Source organism: Falco cherrug, chromosome 5, assembly GCF_023634085.1.
Source record: "Falco cherrug isolate bFalChe1 chromosome 5, bFalChe1.pri, whole genome shotgun sequence".
Lineage (NCBI taxonomy): Eukaryota > Metazoa > Chordata > Aves > Falconiformes > Falconidae > Falco > Falco cherrug.
In genome coordinates this window covers 16,463,095-16,475,098 of record NC_073701.1, presented here as the reverse complement: position 1 = coordinate 16,475,098, position 12,004 = coordinate 16,463,095, and the positions used below count along the sequence as shown (strand labels likewise).

The 12,004-nt window shown below is 44.2% G+C and overlaps 1 protein-coding gene across 8 annotated transcripts in view; it reads left to right on the top strand.

Moving 5' to 3' along the window:
* The window catches only part of PPFIBP1 (PPFIA binding protein 1), a 119,746-nt gene that overhangs the window by 98,656 nt on the left and 9,086 nt on the right, over nt 1-12,004 (top strand). For 4 of the 8 annotated variants that reach the window (XM_055711342.1, XM_055711338.1, XM_055711337.1 and 1 more), the window contains 9 exons: nt 269-329; nt 1,444-1,473; nt 2,700-2,871; nt 4,373-4,405; nt 6,676-6,817; nt 7,098-7,226; nt 7,912-8,062; nt 9,302-9,413; nt 9,558-9,646. In XM_055711342.1, coding sequence (XP_055567317.1) covers nt 269-329; nt 1,444-1,473; nt 2,700-2,871; nt 4,373-4,405; nt 6,676-6,817; nt 7,098-7,226; nt 7,912-8,062; nt 9,302-9,413; nt 9,558-9,646 — 919 coding nt within the window. The remainder of the gene's footprint in view (nt 1-268; nt 330-1,443; nt 1,474-2,699; nt 2,872-4,372; nt 4,406-6,675; nt 6,818-7,097; nt 7,227-7,911; nt 8,063-9,301; nt 9,414-9,557; nt 9,647-12,004) is intronic. The other 4 variants (XM_055711344.1, XM_055711341.1, XM_055711343.1 and 1 more) reach the window with 1 other exon arrangement.

Here is a 12,004-nt window from a genome sequence, read left to right as displayed (position 1 = left end):
TTAAATAAGAAGCCAGAAATACCCAAAGGTAGACATCATGTCACTGAAGCATTAGCAGCAGTAATTACAATGTAGAGGTTCTTACAGTATCTCGTGAAATTGCGTGGGCTTTTATTAGTGCATTGATTGCCTTAATTCAAAATGTCTTTGTTTTTAGTATATCTCATCACGTATTATAATGCTTTCTTTAAAGATGTTCCTGAGAATATGTTTATCTTGGCAAATTCAATTCCAGTAACTTGGCTTGGCTTTTATGTTATTGTTTCAGAACTTCTTCACTGCAGAAGTCCAGCAGTCTGAGCAGTTTGAGAAAAGAGACATCTGAAGCGGTTGGTTTGGTCTCGTTATGTTCTCCCATCCTCTTAGAAACAGGGGTGATGTCTCTGTTGTGGTAGTGACCCCGTGGATGCCCTGTTGCTGCCTTCTGAGAAATTCTGAGTCAGCATAGGGCTCCTCATGTCATGTGTTAGCAATGGTCACATATGTGTGACATTGTCCAGATTTTATTAAAGGTGAAAATCTTCTGTCTCTGAAAACACAGAAAACACAGGTGCTTTTTTTTTTTTTCTTCCATGAGGCATTTCCTTGAGACTGTCTTGCTGTGTTTTTCCTCAAATAATGAGTTTTTGGGGTTGTGGGTTTGGGTTTTTTTTCATTTATATGCTATTCTGATTTAAGAGAAGAAGAAAGTAATTCCCACTACCACTTCCTACCTGTGTTTAAGGCGAAGAATTTTGGAAGACCATGTAATTAATGCATTATAAAATACAGTGTGGGATGACTGTATGTTTTAGGAGCTCAGGAACAAAACACTGAGCCTTTGTATGTCTGGTGATAGCTTCAGTTTAGGTCTCTTCTGAAGTGACCAAAAGCAGCTAGCCTCTAACGATGTCATCAAATCAGGGTAATTCCTGTACTCTCTTTTGACAGCCTAAATTAAAAGCTCCTGAGTTCCCTGACCCAAACCGCTGAGCTGTGCCTCACAGCTCAGGTGGAATGTTGATTTAAAATGTAACCAGAACTTGATGATGAGAGCTAGAGTTCATGGGTTAGGGGGTTGTTTTTTGGACGTCAAGGTATGGAGGTTGTGGATGTTTTATCTACATGGCTTCTACCCTGTCTGATTCCTGCTTTGGGTCCCCTCAGCCAGCTGTGCCCATTAGTGCTTTAACAGATGGCATGTCGCTAATTATGTACACAGCTAATCCTTTACAAAGTAAACCGAAGCAACCATATTTTCTTGCCAGCTCACTGACCTCAAAGGAAGCAAGAATTAACCTGTGTGAAATACAGCTCTGGAGAGATTTATCTGGGGGGGACAAAAAATAGGTGGGGAAGGGTATTCCAGTCAGAATTTAACTCTGAGTAACCGTAATGAATTCAGTAATGATTTGGCTGTAAATCATGGCTTTTTAAATGTCTGTCTTAATCTTTCCCAAACAGGACAGAGAGTCTGCACAGAAGCCAACAGAGGTAACGTGTGTGTGCGTGCGTGCTCATGCGTGTACACAGAGAAACGCAGACTGCGAGCGGGTGTTGAAAAGCTCAGTTGCGTGAAATTGCAGCATGCAGTTCCAGAGGAGGAATAGCAGACCTGCAGACAAGAGAGCGAGGACTAATATGATGGTTGTCATCATCACTTCAGTGTCAGGCTTAGAGTGTCAGGCTTAGAGTGTCTCACACGTTCTTGTCTTCCCAAACATGGATTATCTTTCAGTCTAGTTGAGCATAAGGTTGCCGTCTAAGCTAGCGTTTCCCCCGTGTGTTCTACCACTAGGTAATTAACAAAGCTAACCATTAAGTATTTTACTGAATCTGTAATTACCTTTGATTAGTGTCTCTTTAAAAGCCTTTGGCTTTCCAAATTGTTTTCTGTGAGTAGAGACTCTGTTGCTAAAAAGACTCATTGCAGAACAGTTACCCTGCAGTACCGTATGGCTGTAGTTTGCATGCAACAATTATTGCCTATAGGAAGACCTGAGCAGAGGTGATGTACATCAGATACCACCTGTAGGGTGAATGCTGTATCGATTCAGCAAAAGCCAAAGGGTCGTATTTGGATCGTAATTGGGTTTGTTCCCTCCTTCTTTTAAAGAGACAGTGAAACAACTGGCAAGGTTAAAACTACTGCTTTAGCTTGGTTAACTGGTGTGTAGGATGGCTGTCCTGGCATTTATACTCCTTGCTTGATACCTATTTTCCTCTCAGCTTTGGCAATGGACATAGTCGTTTAATCCATTAATTCTGAAGCTGCAGAGCAGTGATAGACAAAAAGAGCTGTCTGACACTTGGCAGACAATGGGTATACTGTGGGGGTCTCGTCTCTCTCTTTGCTTCCCACTGCCCCTACAGCTGCTGTTGGGGGAGACGGAAACCCTGGAAAGCTAGAAAAGTTCATAGCCTTCCAGGACTGTATTTTTACCTTTTCCATACCTGTAAGCCATCCTTACAGAAGCTGAGAAACATCTTAAAGAAGACAGGTTACTCTTAGAAGGTAGTGATGGTAATCCTGGGTCGTGAAGGTACTTGAATGAGAGTCTTGTTTATGTTTTCCTTTACGGCTTTTGCATTCTGTTTTCTTGTAGTAACAAATGAGAGGGACTCTACAGATTAGCTGTCAGCAGTCACTTTGCAGTCTCTCTCAAAAGGCCTTTTGCAATTCCCTGATATTGAATCTTTTATTTACCTAACTTGAGCAGGTTAAACCTCCTGTGGAAGGTAAGAATTTTGCAACTCTCCCTCCAAAGTCCCCTTCTCATGGTGGCACAGGCGACGAGGACAGTTTTGGTACCCGTAAAGCCAGATCTTCATTTGGACGAGGCTTTTTCAAGATTAAGAATAACAAGAGGACTGCGAGTGCCCCCAATCTGGGTAGGTATCATGCACCTGCATGCAGATTTTGTGTATTTTGAAGGGTCTTAACAACAGTTGTAACTGTCTTAAGAAGCAGGAAGGCCAGCCTTAGCCTCACTGTGACTTGGTGGCACTTTTCTCAGTGGAATGTTTGGAAAATACCAAACAGCAACAACAACAAAAAAAAAAAAAAACAGAAAAGAAACTCTCACTGATGTAATGAAGCATTTGATCTTTTTCAGCCTATGCTGTGATATCTCCCCTGGGACCTTGTAGTGTGTTGCTGCTGTTTTGAAATGCTAGCTGTCTGGCAGTACTTCACACATGGGATTTGTGGGGTGTTTTTTCCCTGGGCTCCATCCTCAGTTTATCTTTCATAAGATTTTGAGATGTACAGAAATGATGCAGCAGTTCTTAGTCTCCCTCTTTTATTTTATGTGTATTGAAGCAGCTCTGCAAAGAGATGGTGACAACAGGAACAGGATTGACAAGTTATTTAAGCTCATGTTAATTTTTGGACCTGTAATGGAGAGTGGATTGTTTTGGAATTGTCATTTGATGACATTTGCACGTGACAAAGAAATAAATAAAATGTTCTGCTTAATGCAGAAGTCGCTGTTGCCACCAACTGAAATCCTACTTGCATTCACTGCTGTGCTATAGCAGTCTTTCCACTGTTCCAGTTCAAGCGTCAAGTGAGTCTTGTGCATCAGATCTGCTGACATTCATCTAAAGTTCTTGGCTTTCTCTTGCATGAGATTTAGGAATTTATCTCTTATCTTCAGAAGACTGAAGGTGGATAGCTTCTGCTTTGTTGAGCAGAAGAGTCTCCTGTTCTTACTCAAAGACAATTTTAGACTTTTGTTCAAAAGAAATAACATACCTATACATTTATTATACCTTCCCCACATTTGCCTGTGACATATAGCATGGGAACTTGCTAGCTTACTTGGAGTAGATGTACAGTCTATTCTGAGGGTTAGAGTCTGCTTTTGTTTATTTCATGTGTGTTTTTGTGTAATCACTTGTTTCACCCTGAAATTAATTTGTCTAACAAAGTGGAGTACTTGTGGCTGTCGTAAAGGATTGGAAGATGGACCATCTAGATCAGAGTCCTGTGAATTTGAGTTCTTTATGTTATCCAGATTGCAGTGCTTCCATCTGTAAAGCTGGTGTCCTGGTACTTGCCATCTCATGGGAGCCCGTGCGAGTCACCTGCCCGATGTGTTGTGGAGCAAGTGACCTCCCTGCACCGAAGTGACTGCGGTGCTGTTTTACCCTCTCCACCATAGCACTCTACTGCATTTCTTTTTTTGTGAGAGGGGGATTAACAGTGAATTGGTAATCCTAATCTCTGTGTGAACTCAGCATTGTGTGTGGCGCATGTGTCTCATGTACCTCCCTCCCTTTGTCATGTATTTTGCTGATGTAAGTTTTGAACTGTGTTTTACCTTGTCCCTCTGCGTGTTCTCTCCCGTTGTGCTGCGTGTGGTTATGTGCGTTTTTTGGATATCTGAAGATCGCAGTCGAAGTGCAAGCGCACCTACTTTAGGTATAGTAATCCTGCATGTCTGCCTGTACCAGCGCTGTGTTGTGACTGCTGCTAACAGCTGGTTATGGCCACACACTTTCCAAACAAGAACTAGACACCAGAGCTATGCATCAAAACTTTTGTCCATTGCTAAAAGGAGTTTTCATGTAACACCTGCCCTCTGCTAAGTCAGCTGTGCCATTTCTCAGTAACTGCTACTAATGAGAGAGATTGCGGGTTAATTTGCAGAGACCTTTGCCGTAACTTTGAGCACAAAGTTACCCACAGACGGAGGCAGCAGGTGAGAATTGGTGATGTTTAAATACGGGAGGCACCTTTGTGTTGTCACCTGTCTTGGAGCCCCTGGAAGAGCTTAAAGGGTGGCAAAGCAGGGAACGAGGTGTATTTCACAGGTGTTTACTCAGGAGAGTTCTGAGAGGAAGGATACATAATTCCTTTTCTAAGACGTGATTATATTTGTTATATAATAAACAAATGAGAAATAATTGAGCCAGATGGGGATGGAGCCATGCACACAGTAAAAACCAGTCTTGTGATGTGGGGGTTCCCTGGGCGGGTTCTGGCAAAGGTGGGTAAGACCTGTGGGGTCTTAGCAAGCAGAGCTCTGTCAGTCAGTCCGGGTGGTTGTACAGCCACCCGATGTGCCCCTCGCTGATGAAGAGACCAAGTGCTTCGGGCCCTCTCGGTTTCCCATATGGCCCCTTAGATTGTGTCAGTGCATGAAAGGGAGCAAGGTAGAAGAGCAAACGTTGCAATACCCGCAAATCTCTGCTACTAATGCATCTACCCTTGACCTGGTAGTCTCTCTCTAGAATGCCATTTAAATGTGTTTTTTCTAAGCTAGCACCTTTTCTTATACAAGTAAAGCAAAAACCACAAATGCCAAAGCCTGGTTCGACGCTGGTGCTGTCTGCCACTGGCAGGATCCCCATATTCCATAGCAGGCAAATGAAAGTGCCTGGAAATAATCTTTTATGCGACCTTGTTGCTCCACTGCAAGGTCTAACATCTAAAGCATTGGTGGAAAATGGAACATGTCCAAATGTATTCTGGCTGAATTGTCTAAAGTTTGCCTAGCAGAAAGGTTCACTGGTGAAGCCTGCGGTTTGTTGCTGTTTGTGGCACGTTGTGGCCACCTCAGCATTAACTCTGTGGCTTGAGACCACGTGTCCCGGCAATATATGCTCTACCTTGATTCACATAACTTGCGTGCTTTTCTCCTGGAAGTCTGAGAGTCCATTTCAAATATAAATTATGGTTGTCTAATTACACAGCCATGTTAAAAGATGGTAAAAGTGGTTACAGGCCTGACTGTCAGCCTGCTGCAGGCTGCCTTGCCACAGCTGCTTCTTCTGAACAGGCTTGTGCTATCACTGTTCCCCAGCGAGTAGGTGGCATAAACTCCACATGGTAGTTTTATTCAGCTGTCTGGCACTTGCCTGCACATCTCTGCTAACGTAGCCTAGTAGAAACTGCAATTTCTTTAGTTTTCTTTTTAATTGATCTTAAAAAGAGTTTTCTTCTTTCTTAGTTTAGCTTTTGTGACAACTTCCCTTTTGGGGACAGGAGCCCTCAGATTTGTTGTCATAGAAAAGAACAGCTGCAGATCAAAGATTTAATGCTTTTAAAGTGGGTAGTAATGTGTTTGGTCTCTAATCAGAGGTGCTTTGTGGATCACTCAGAAGATCTAGTTTAGACAGAGCCTAAACTCTGTGGTGTTTCTCTGCAGAGAAACAAAATATTCCACAATTTGTAGAAGTGAGGGGAAAAGGATCCTCCTGCTCCTGGGACGAGAATTTGTTGCTGGAACTTCCTGGGTGGGGAGCTTAGGGAGTAGTGCAGGTTATTAGGACAGATGCCTGCAGGAAAACTGGTTTTCTGTGCTTTGGGGACTCGTAGTTTGGTTCCCTGCCACAGTGCTGAATTGTTTCTGGGCATCCACATGCCTCAGCTCTGTCTGTGAAAGGACTGTAGGAGCATTCCCCAGGGAAGAGTAAACCTGAGGTTTAATTCAGTGATTGATTCACAAGGTGGTTTTTGCCCATCTTGGATGCAAGGCACTTAACTGCTGCAGAGCACTGCCTTGGAGTATTCCCAGTCAGGTCCATGAAGGAGGAACATGTTTCTCCTGGATTTTCCCATCCCTGTTTGCCCCATTTTCTTACCGTGGTGGCTCTCTATAATTCTAGCAAGAGTTATTCCCAAGTTCAGGAGTGTGTCTGTGCAGTCGTGTGTAAGTGGGTCTTGATGGGGCTTTTGTTTTGCAATAGCTGAAACAGAGAAGGGATCTGCAGATCACCTGGATCTGGCTGGCTTGCCCCCTCGCCCAAAAGAAACTGATAGTCTACAGATGACACCACCTTCTCCGGATTCCAAGAAGAAGGCCAGGGGGATCAAGAAGTTATTTGGAAAGTAAGTAAAAGATGAGAAATGACCATTCTCCAGAGCTGGGGCTTGCACAGGGGTTTGCTGGGAATACATCTTCCCTTTTTCCCCCTCCAACCTGTGGCTCCATGGTTTACTGTCTCAAGAGCAGGAGCCAGTGTGCCATTTGAGAGCGAACAGCAGGTCAGTAGCAGGTAGAAGAACAGCTACAAACCCTGTTAGGAGATCTTGCTTGTATCGGTTGCAGTGACAGCAGCGTGCCTTTTCTTCAGCCAGAAAATGAATATGCTTTCTTCCTTTAAACTAGACTTAAAAGAAGTCAGTCTACCACCTTCAATCCAGATGACATGTCAGAGACGGAGTTCAAAAGAGGAGGGACGAGAGCAACGGCGGGGCCACGACTGGGCTGGTCTCGAGACCTGGGGCAGTCTCACAAGTAAGACGAGTGGTGCCACGTGTGCTGGTGCTTGCCTTCCCGACAGCTCTGGTCAAGCATAGGGTCCAAAGGATAAGTGCAGTGCCAAGATGAAATGCCCCCTCTCCTGGCAAGTGGAAACAGGTGGCTCCCAGGCCATTCGCTCCTGTGAGAGATGGTCTTTGCAGAGTTGAGGTGCGTTGGGTGGTGTGGTGATGCTGCTGAGCAGAGCCTGCCTTGCTCACAGCTTCACAGGCTGCAGCCCTGAGGCTGTGTGGAGCAGAAGCAGGGTGCGAGCCCTCGCCTGGCAGTGACAGATACTACTCCGGTACATTCCTTGCTGCATTTCTGGGTATTAAAAGCTAAAGTGAAACATTATGATCCCAGTTCAGCATTTTAGCCACTCAGGTGGCAGAAGTGGTTGTTTTCAGTAGTATTAACAGACCATGTTTATTGTGATCGTGGCAGGAGATCAGCAGCTGTCCGCAGTTCATGGTGCTCACGGTTCAGAAGTAGAGAAACCCTCTTCCTTGGGAGGCTCACCTAATAGCCAGCTATGATGCACATTTTCCCCCACCAAGATTGTCCCAACTCCCACAAAAAACTCATGGATTGGGCTTAGGGTTTGGCTTTCTTATTATATATGGGAAAAGGAGATTTGAGGCACGGGATTTATCAGTCTTTTTTTTGGTAAAATCTTCTGTAGTGAGCTGGACATGCCATTCGCAAAGTGGACAAAGGAGCAGGTTTGCAACTGGCTCCAGGACCAAGGGCTAGGCTCTTACATGAGTAACGGCAAACACTGGATACTGTCTGGGCAAACACTTCTCCAGGCTTCTCAGCAGGATCTGGAAAAGGTGAGAAATACTGCAAACACTGCTTTCAGTTAAACGTACAAAAAAATTGCTGTTTCTGTGCGTGTAAATCATGTCTGTAAGGTGCACCCCGTAAAAATAAAGAAGTAAACAAGATGAATTTTTAAAATATTGTCATATGAAGTGATGCCAAACCCGTTTCTTTTTAGTTGAAGTTCCATAGAAATGTAATGCTGTGTACTGAAACTAATAATTACACCTATGTGATTTAACTTCATTAAGCATGGCCATAGCAATCGGCTGTGCTGCCTTCTAAAAATATGCACGAGAGTGCCTCATTATCATATGGGCTTGTAGCCCTGATTCATTAGCACTCATTTGTGGTACCGTTATCTTAGGTCTGTGTGAGAGGGTGTAAAAAGCTGCTGGTTTGGTCTGATTATATTTTCTGCCCGTTTTATACAAAGAGGAATGAGAATTTGGTACACACATGGTGATTAGTCTCTTTGTCTTAAATCGTTACAGAATTGTCTTTTTTCTACAACTAGAAACAGAAAAATAGTTGATTTGATTTATACTTTGAATCCACAGTATTTGCTAACATTTGAATGTTCAGCTTCTAAAAAAATCACTCTCCTCACCAAATAGTAAGCTTGTTTTCTCAATTAGGCTAATTCAAAGTTGGTAGTTACACTACAACTGGAATAAGAAAAGTGTGATCTGAACATAGTGGCTTGCAATAGTGTTAGAGTGTATAGTGCTGCCATAGAGGTAACATTACCTAGCAAGCACTGGTGAAAAGTGTATATGGGATTGAAGAGATCCTGGAATGGCTGCACTTGCGAGTAAACTGGGAAAGTGTTATGCATTTGGAAGCAGTAATAAATTTCAGTAATTCCTGGGACCTTCATATGCTCTTAACTAAACAATTCTTTCAACCTTACCTGCCAAAGTGGGAGGGAGGGAAGTAATCCCATCAAGTATTTTTCGGAATGCTAATATGATTTATATTGTGGGATTTTTTTAACCTGGTATGAGAATATCATGACTGACATTTTCATACAGTTTGTAATCCACCACATTTTGAAATTAATCCACCACTTCCCTAGTGCTGCACATGTGCTAAAATGATGCTGATACTCAGCAAATAGAAAATACACCTGCCAAGTCACTAGCAACTGCTGTGTACAGTGTGACTCAATGAAACCATTTGTAGTTCAGCAGAGGGAGAAATAAAATACAGTATTGTCTCTAGGTTGGCTGCTTTCCTTCCTTTCACAGGAGCTTGGGATAAAGCACCCATTGCATCGGAAGAAGCTTCAGCTTGCTCTGCAGGCACTCGGATCTGAAGAGGAAAACAATCATGGAAAACTGGATTACCACTGGGTTACCAGTAAGATTTTATTACATGCTGAAGACCAACTTTAGATAGGGCTCCTAAGCATGGCTAATTTGGGGCTCAGAGAATGAGAAGAAAACTAACTGGTGCTAGGTAACTTGGCTACCAGACTAACATGATTGTGTGTCTCTGCCTTAGGGTGGCTGGATGACATTGGCCTCCCCCAGTATAAGACCCAGTTTGATGAAGGAAAGGTGGATGGCCGAATGCTGCATTACATGAGCGTGGTGAGTAAATGGCTTTTCTTTTCCTGACATCTTTTTCATGTTCTTAGTTTCTCTCCACTTTAATGCACACTGATGTACCTCCGGATAGCTCACTAAAGACCAGGTGAGACTAGAGAGAGAACTGCTTTCACTGCGCCTATTGCTGCAGCTGCATTGATAATAAATTAATGTAACGCCCTCCAACTTCATCCCAGCCTTCGTGTTCCTCCTGCTCCCTTTGGGTCAGTTCGCCAGCGACAGCAACCTTTTTTGCACCCCAGGGCACAAGCAGCTGTGCCCTGCCATGTGCCTCGGTGAACAGCCTTCTCCCCTTCCCATGTTCACCTCCTCTCAGCTGCCCCCAAGCCTTTCCTGGCAGCAGCCCTGGCCCCAAACGCGCTCCCTGCCCCTGCTCTGTGGAGGGGAAGAGGGGTCCAGGCAGCAGCTGACCCCAAGAGACAGATGGCTCTGGCTGGGGAAGAGGCACCACCATTGCCAACTCTCCCTCAGCCCTCCTGGGGCAGCGGCCACTGGCCAAACCCCGGCTGGCCCCATGAGTGGGGGCTCTGTGGCTGCTCAGACAGCTCTTGTGTTGCAGCCAGCCATTCTCGTGTCCATCCAGGGAGAGCAGAACCAGTCTTAGGGGATCCAGTGTCCACAAGGAGCCAGAGAGCTGGATCACAGCTATCGGGCTTGTAGCTTCCTCGAGCAGAAGGTCAGCACCTTCTGGAGGCTGGCTGACCATCTGTGCATTACTCTGGGACTGTTAAAAGTTTTAAAGAGGAACATAAAAGGGCCACATGGTTGCTGTCTCCACATGTCAGTTTTGCCCCAGATGACTGAATGTACTGAAAGTAAGCTAAGGTTGGAGCTTACTCGCTTTTGCAGCATCGCAGAGGCTACGCCTCTGCACACGTAGTGTACCAAAAGTACAGACTTCTCTCCAACAGCTAAACATCTCCTGTGTCTCATGGGACTTTCTCATGGGACAATAATTTCAAATCTGTTGAATTGTTCATAAATTGGGTCTTCACATTTTCTGGGTGATTGTAGGGAGAAGGCTGAGGGGAGGTCAGAGTGTCAGAGACATCACTACCCCAAAAAGGACATGCCAAAATGCTGTACTTGTCTGTGGGCTCCACTGCAGTGTTTAAAGAACCCTTTGAAACCGTAGTGGCTGTCCTGTGTTAAGCAAAAGCTGTAACCGATAGAAGACAGAAGCTCTGATACTACTACTCACCTGCAAGTTATTTCCTATATTCTTTTCAGCTTTAAAAGATACTATCTTAAGGTGGAAGAGCTAACAGGCTCACGCACGAGAAATGGGCAGTCTTGTGCTTAACAGCTGTGCATGACACTGGTGTGCTCAGGCAGTGTTTGCAAATACACAGAAGTGTGCAAAATCTGTGGTCACAGTTCATGCAGCTGGGCCTTTGCTGTTAATTAACTAATAGAGGTAGGTGGAAATTTTTTCTTCAGTGAGCAAACATTCGGTCTACTTACCTATTCATGTGGATGTTCAGGTGAATAAAACCCAAGCAATTTCCTTTGAAGAAAATTGCAGTTTTAAGAGCCAGCTTGTTTGAAAACAGGCTACATTTAGTAGCTTTTAGTTGAAGCCAACCCAGCAGGTTTCCTTTGTGTCGTGTTTCAGGTGAGATGAGGTAAGATCTTTGTTCGTCTCTGTGGAGACACAGATGCAAACTAAGCAGCGCTAATATTAATCTCTTCTGTATAACAAAGTTGAAATCAATCACGCTCCTGTTCTCTCACAAGCCATGCCATGGACAGAGTAAAAGTTACCCTTTTATGCCCCATTTGCATGTATTTTGTATAGGCTTTACAACAGCACCAGGAGGAAGCCTAGGGTTGATCCACTGAACTCTCCTCCTCTGAGACAAGCACAGTGCTGCTGAGGAACCGCAGCCGCTGCCCGGGACTGACCTGCCTTGGCTACCTGGCGTGACTTTGCTGTTGAGTCCATTTCGGTCAAATGTTAAATACTGCTTATGTAGTGGGGCTTGGCGTTTGTTTCCTTTGGTGTTTCAAGGCCAGACATTAATATAAAAGCAGGAAGCAGTTTCTGTCTTCTGCTTCTTAAGTCTCGGTGATCTGATGCCAGTAGGCTCCGTTGACCTTGATCTTGTGTTGAGAGACTTTACTACCACGGTGTTAACTGAACGGGGATTGAACGCAGATAAGACGCAGCACAGGCTGTAATGTAAGGGGACTTGTATTATTCAACAGTCGGTCTTTTTTGTATTAAAAAGAAAAGTAATAGGTGAACAGAGGAGAGATTCATAGCAGGAGCTTTGCCTTTTAAATAAATATTCTTCCTGTCAATTCCCTTTAATTGTAGATCACTGGGGATATTTTTCA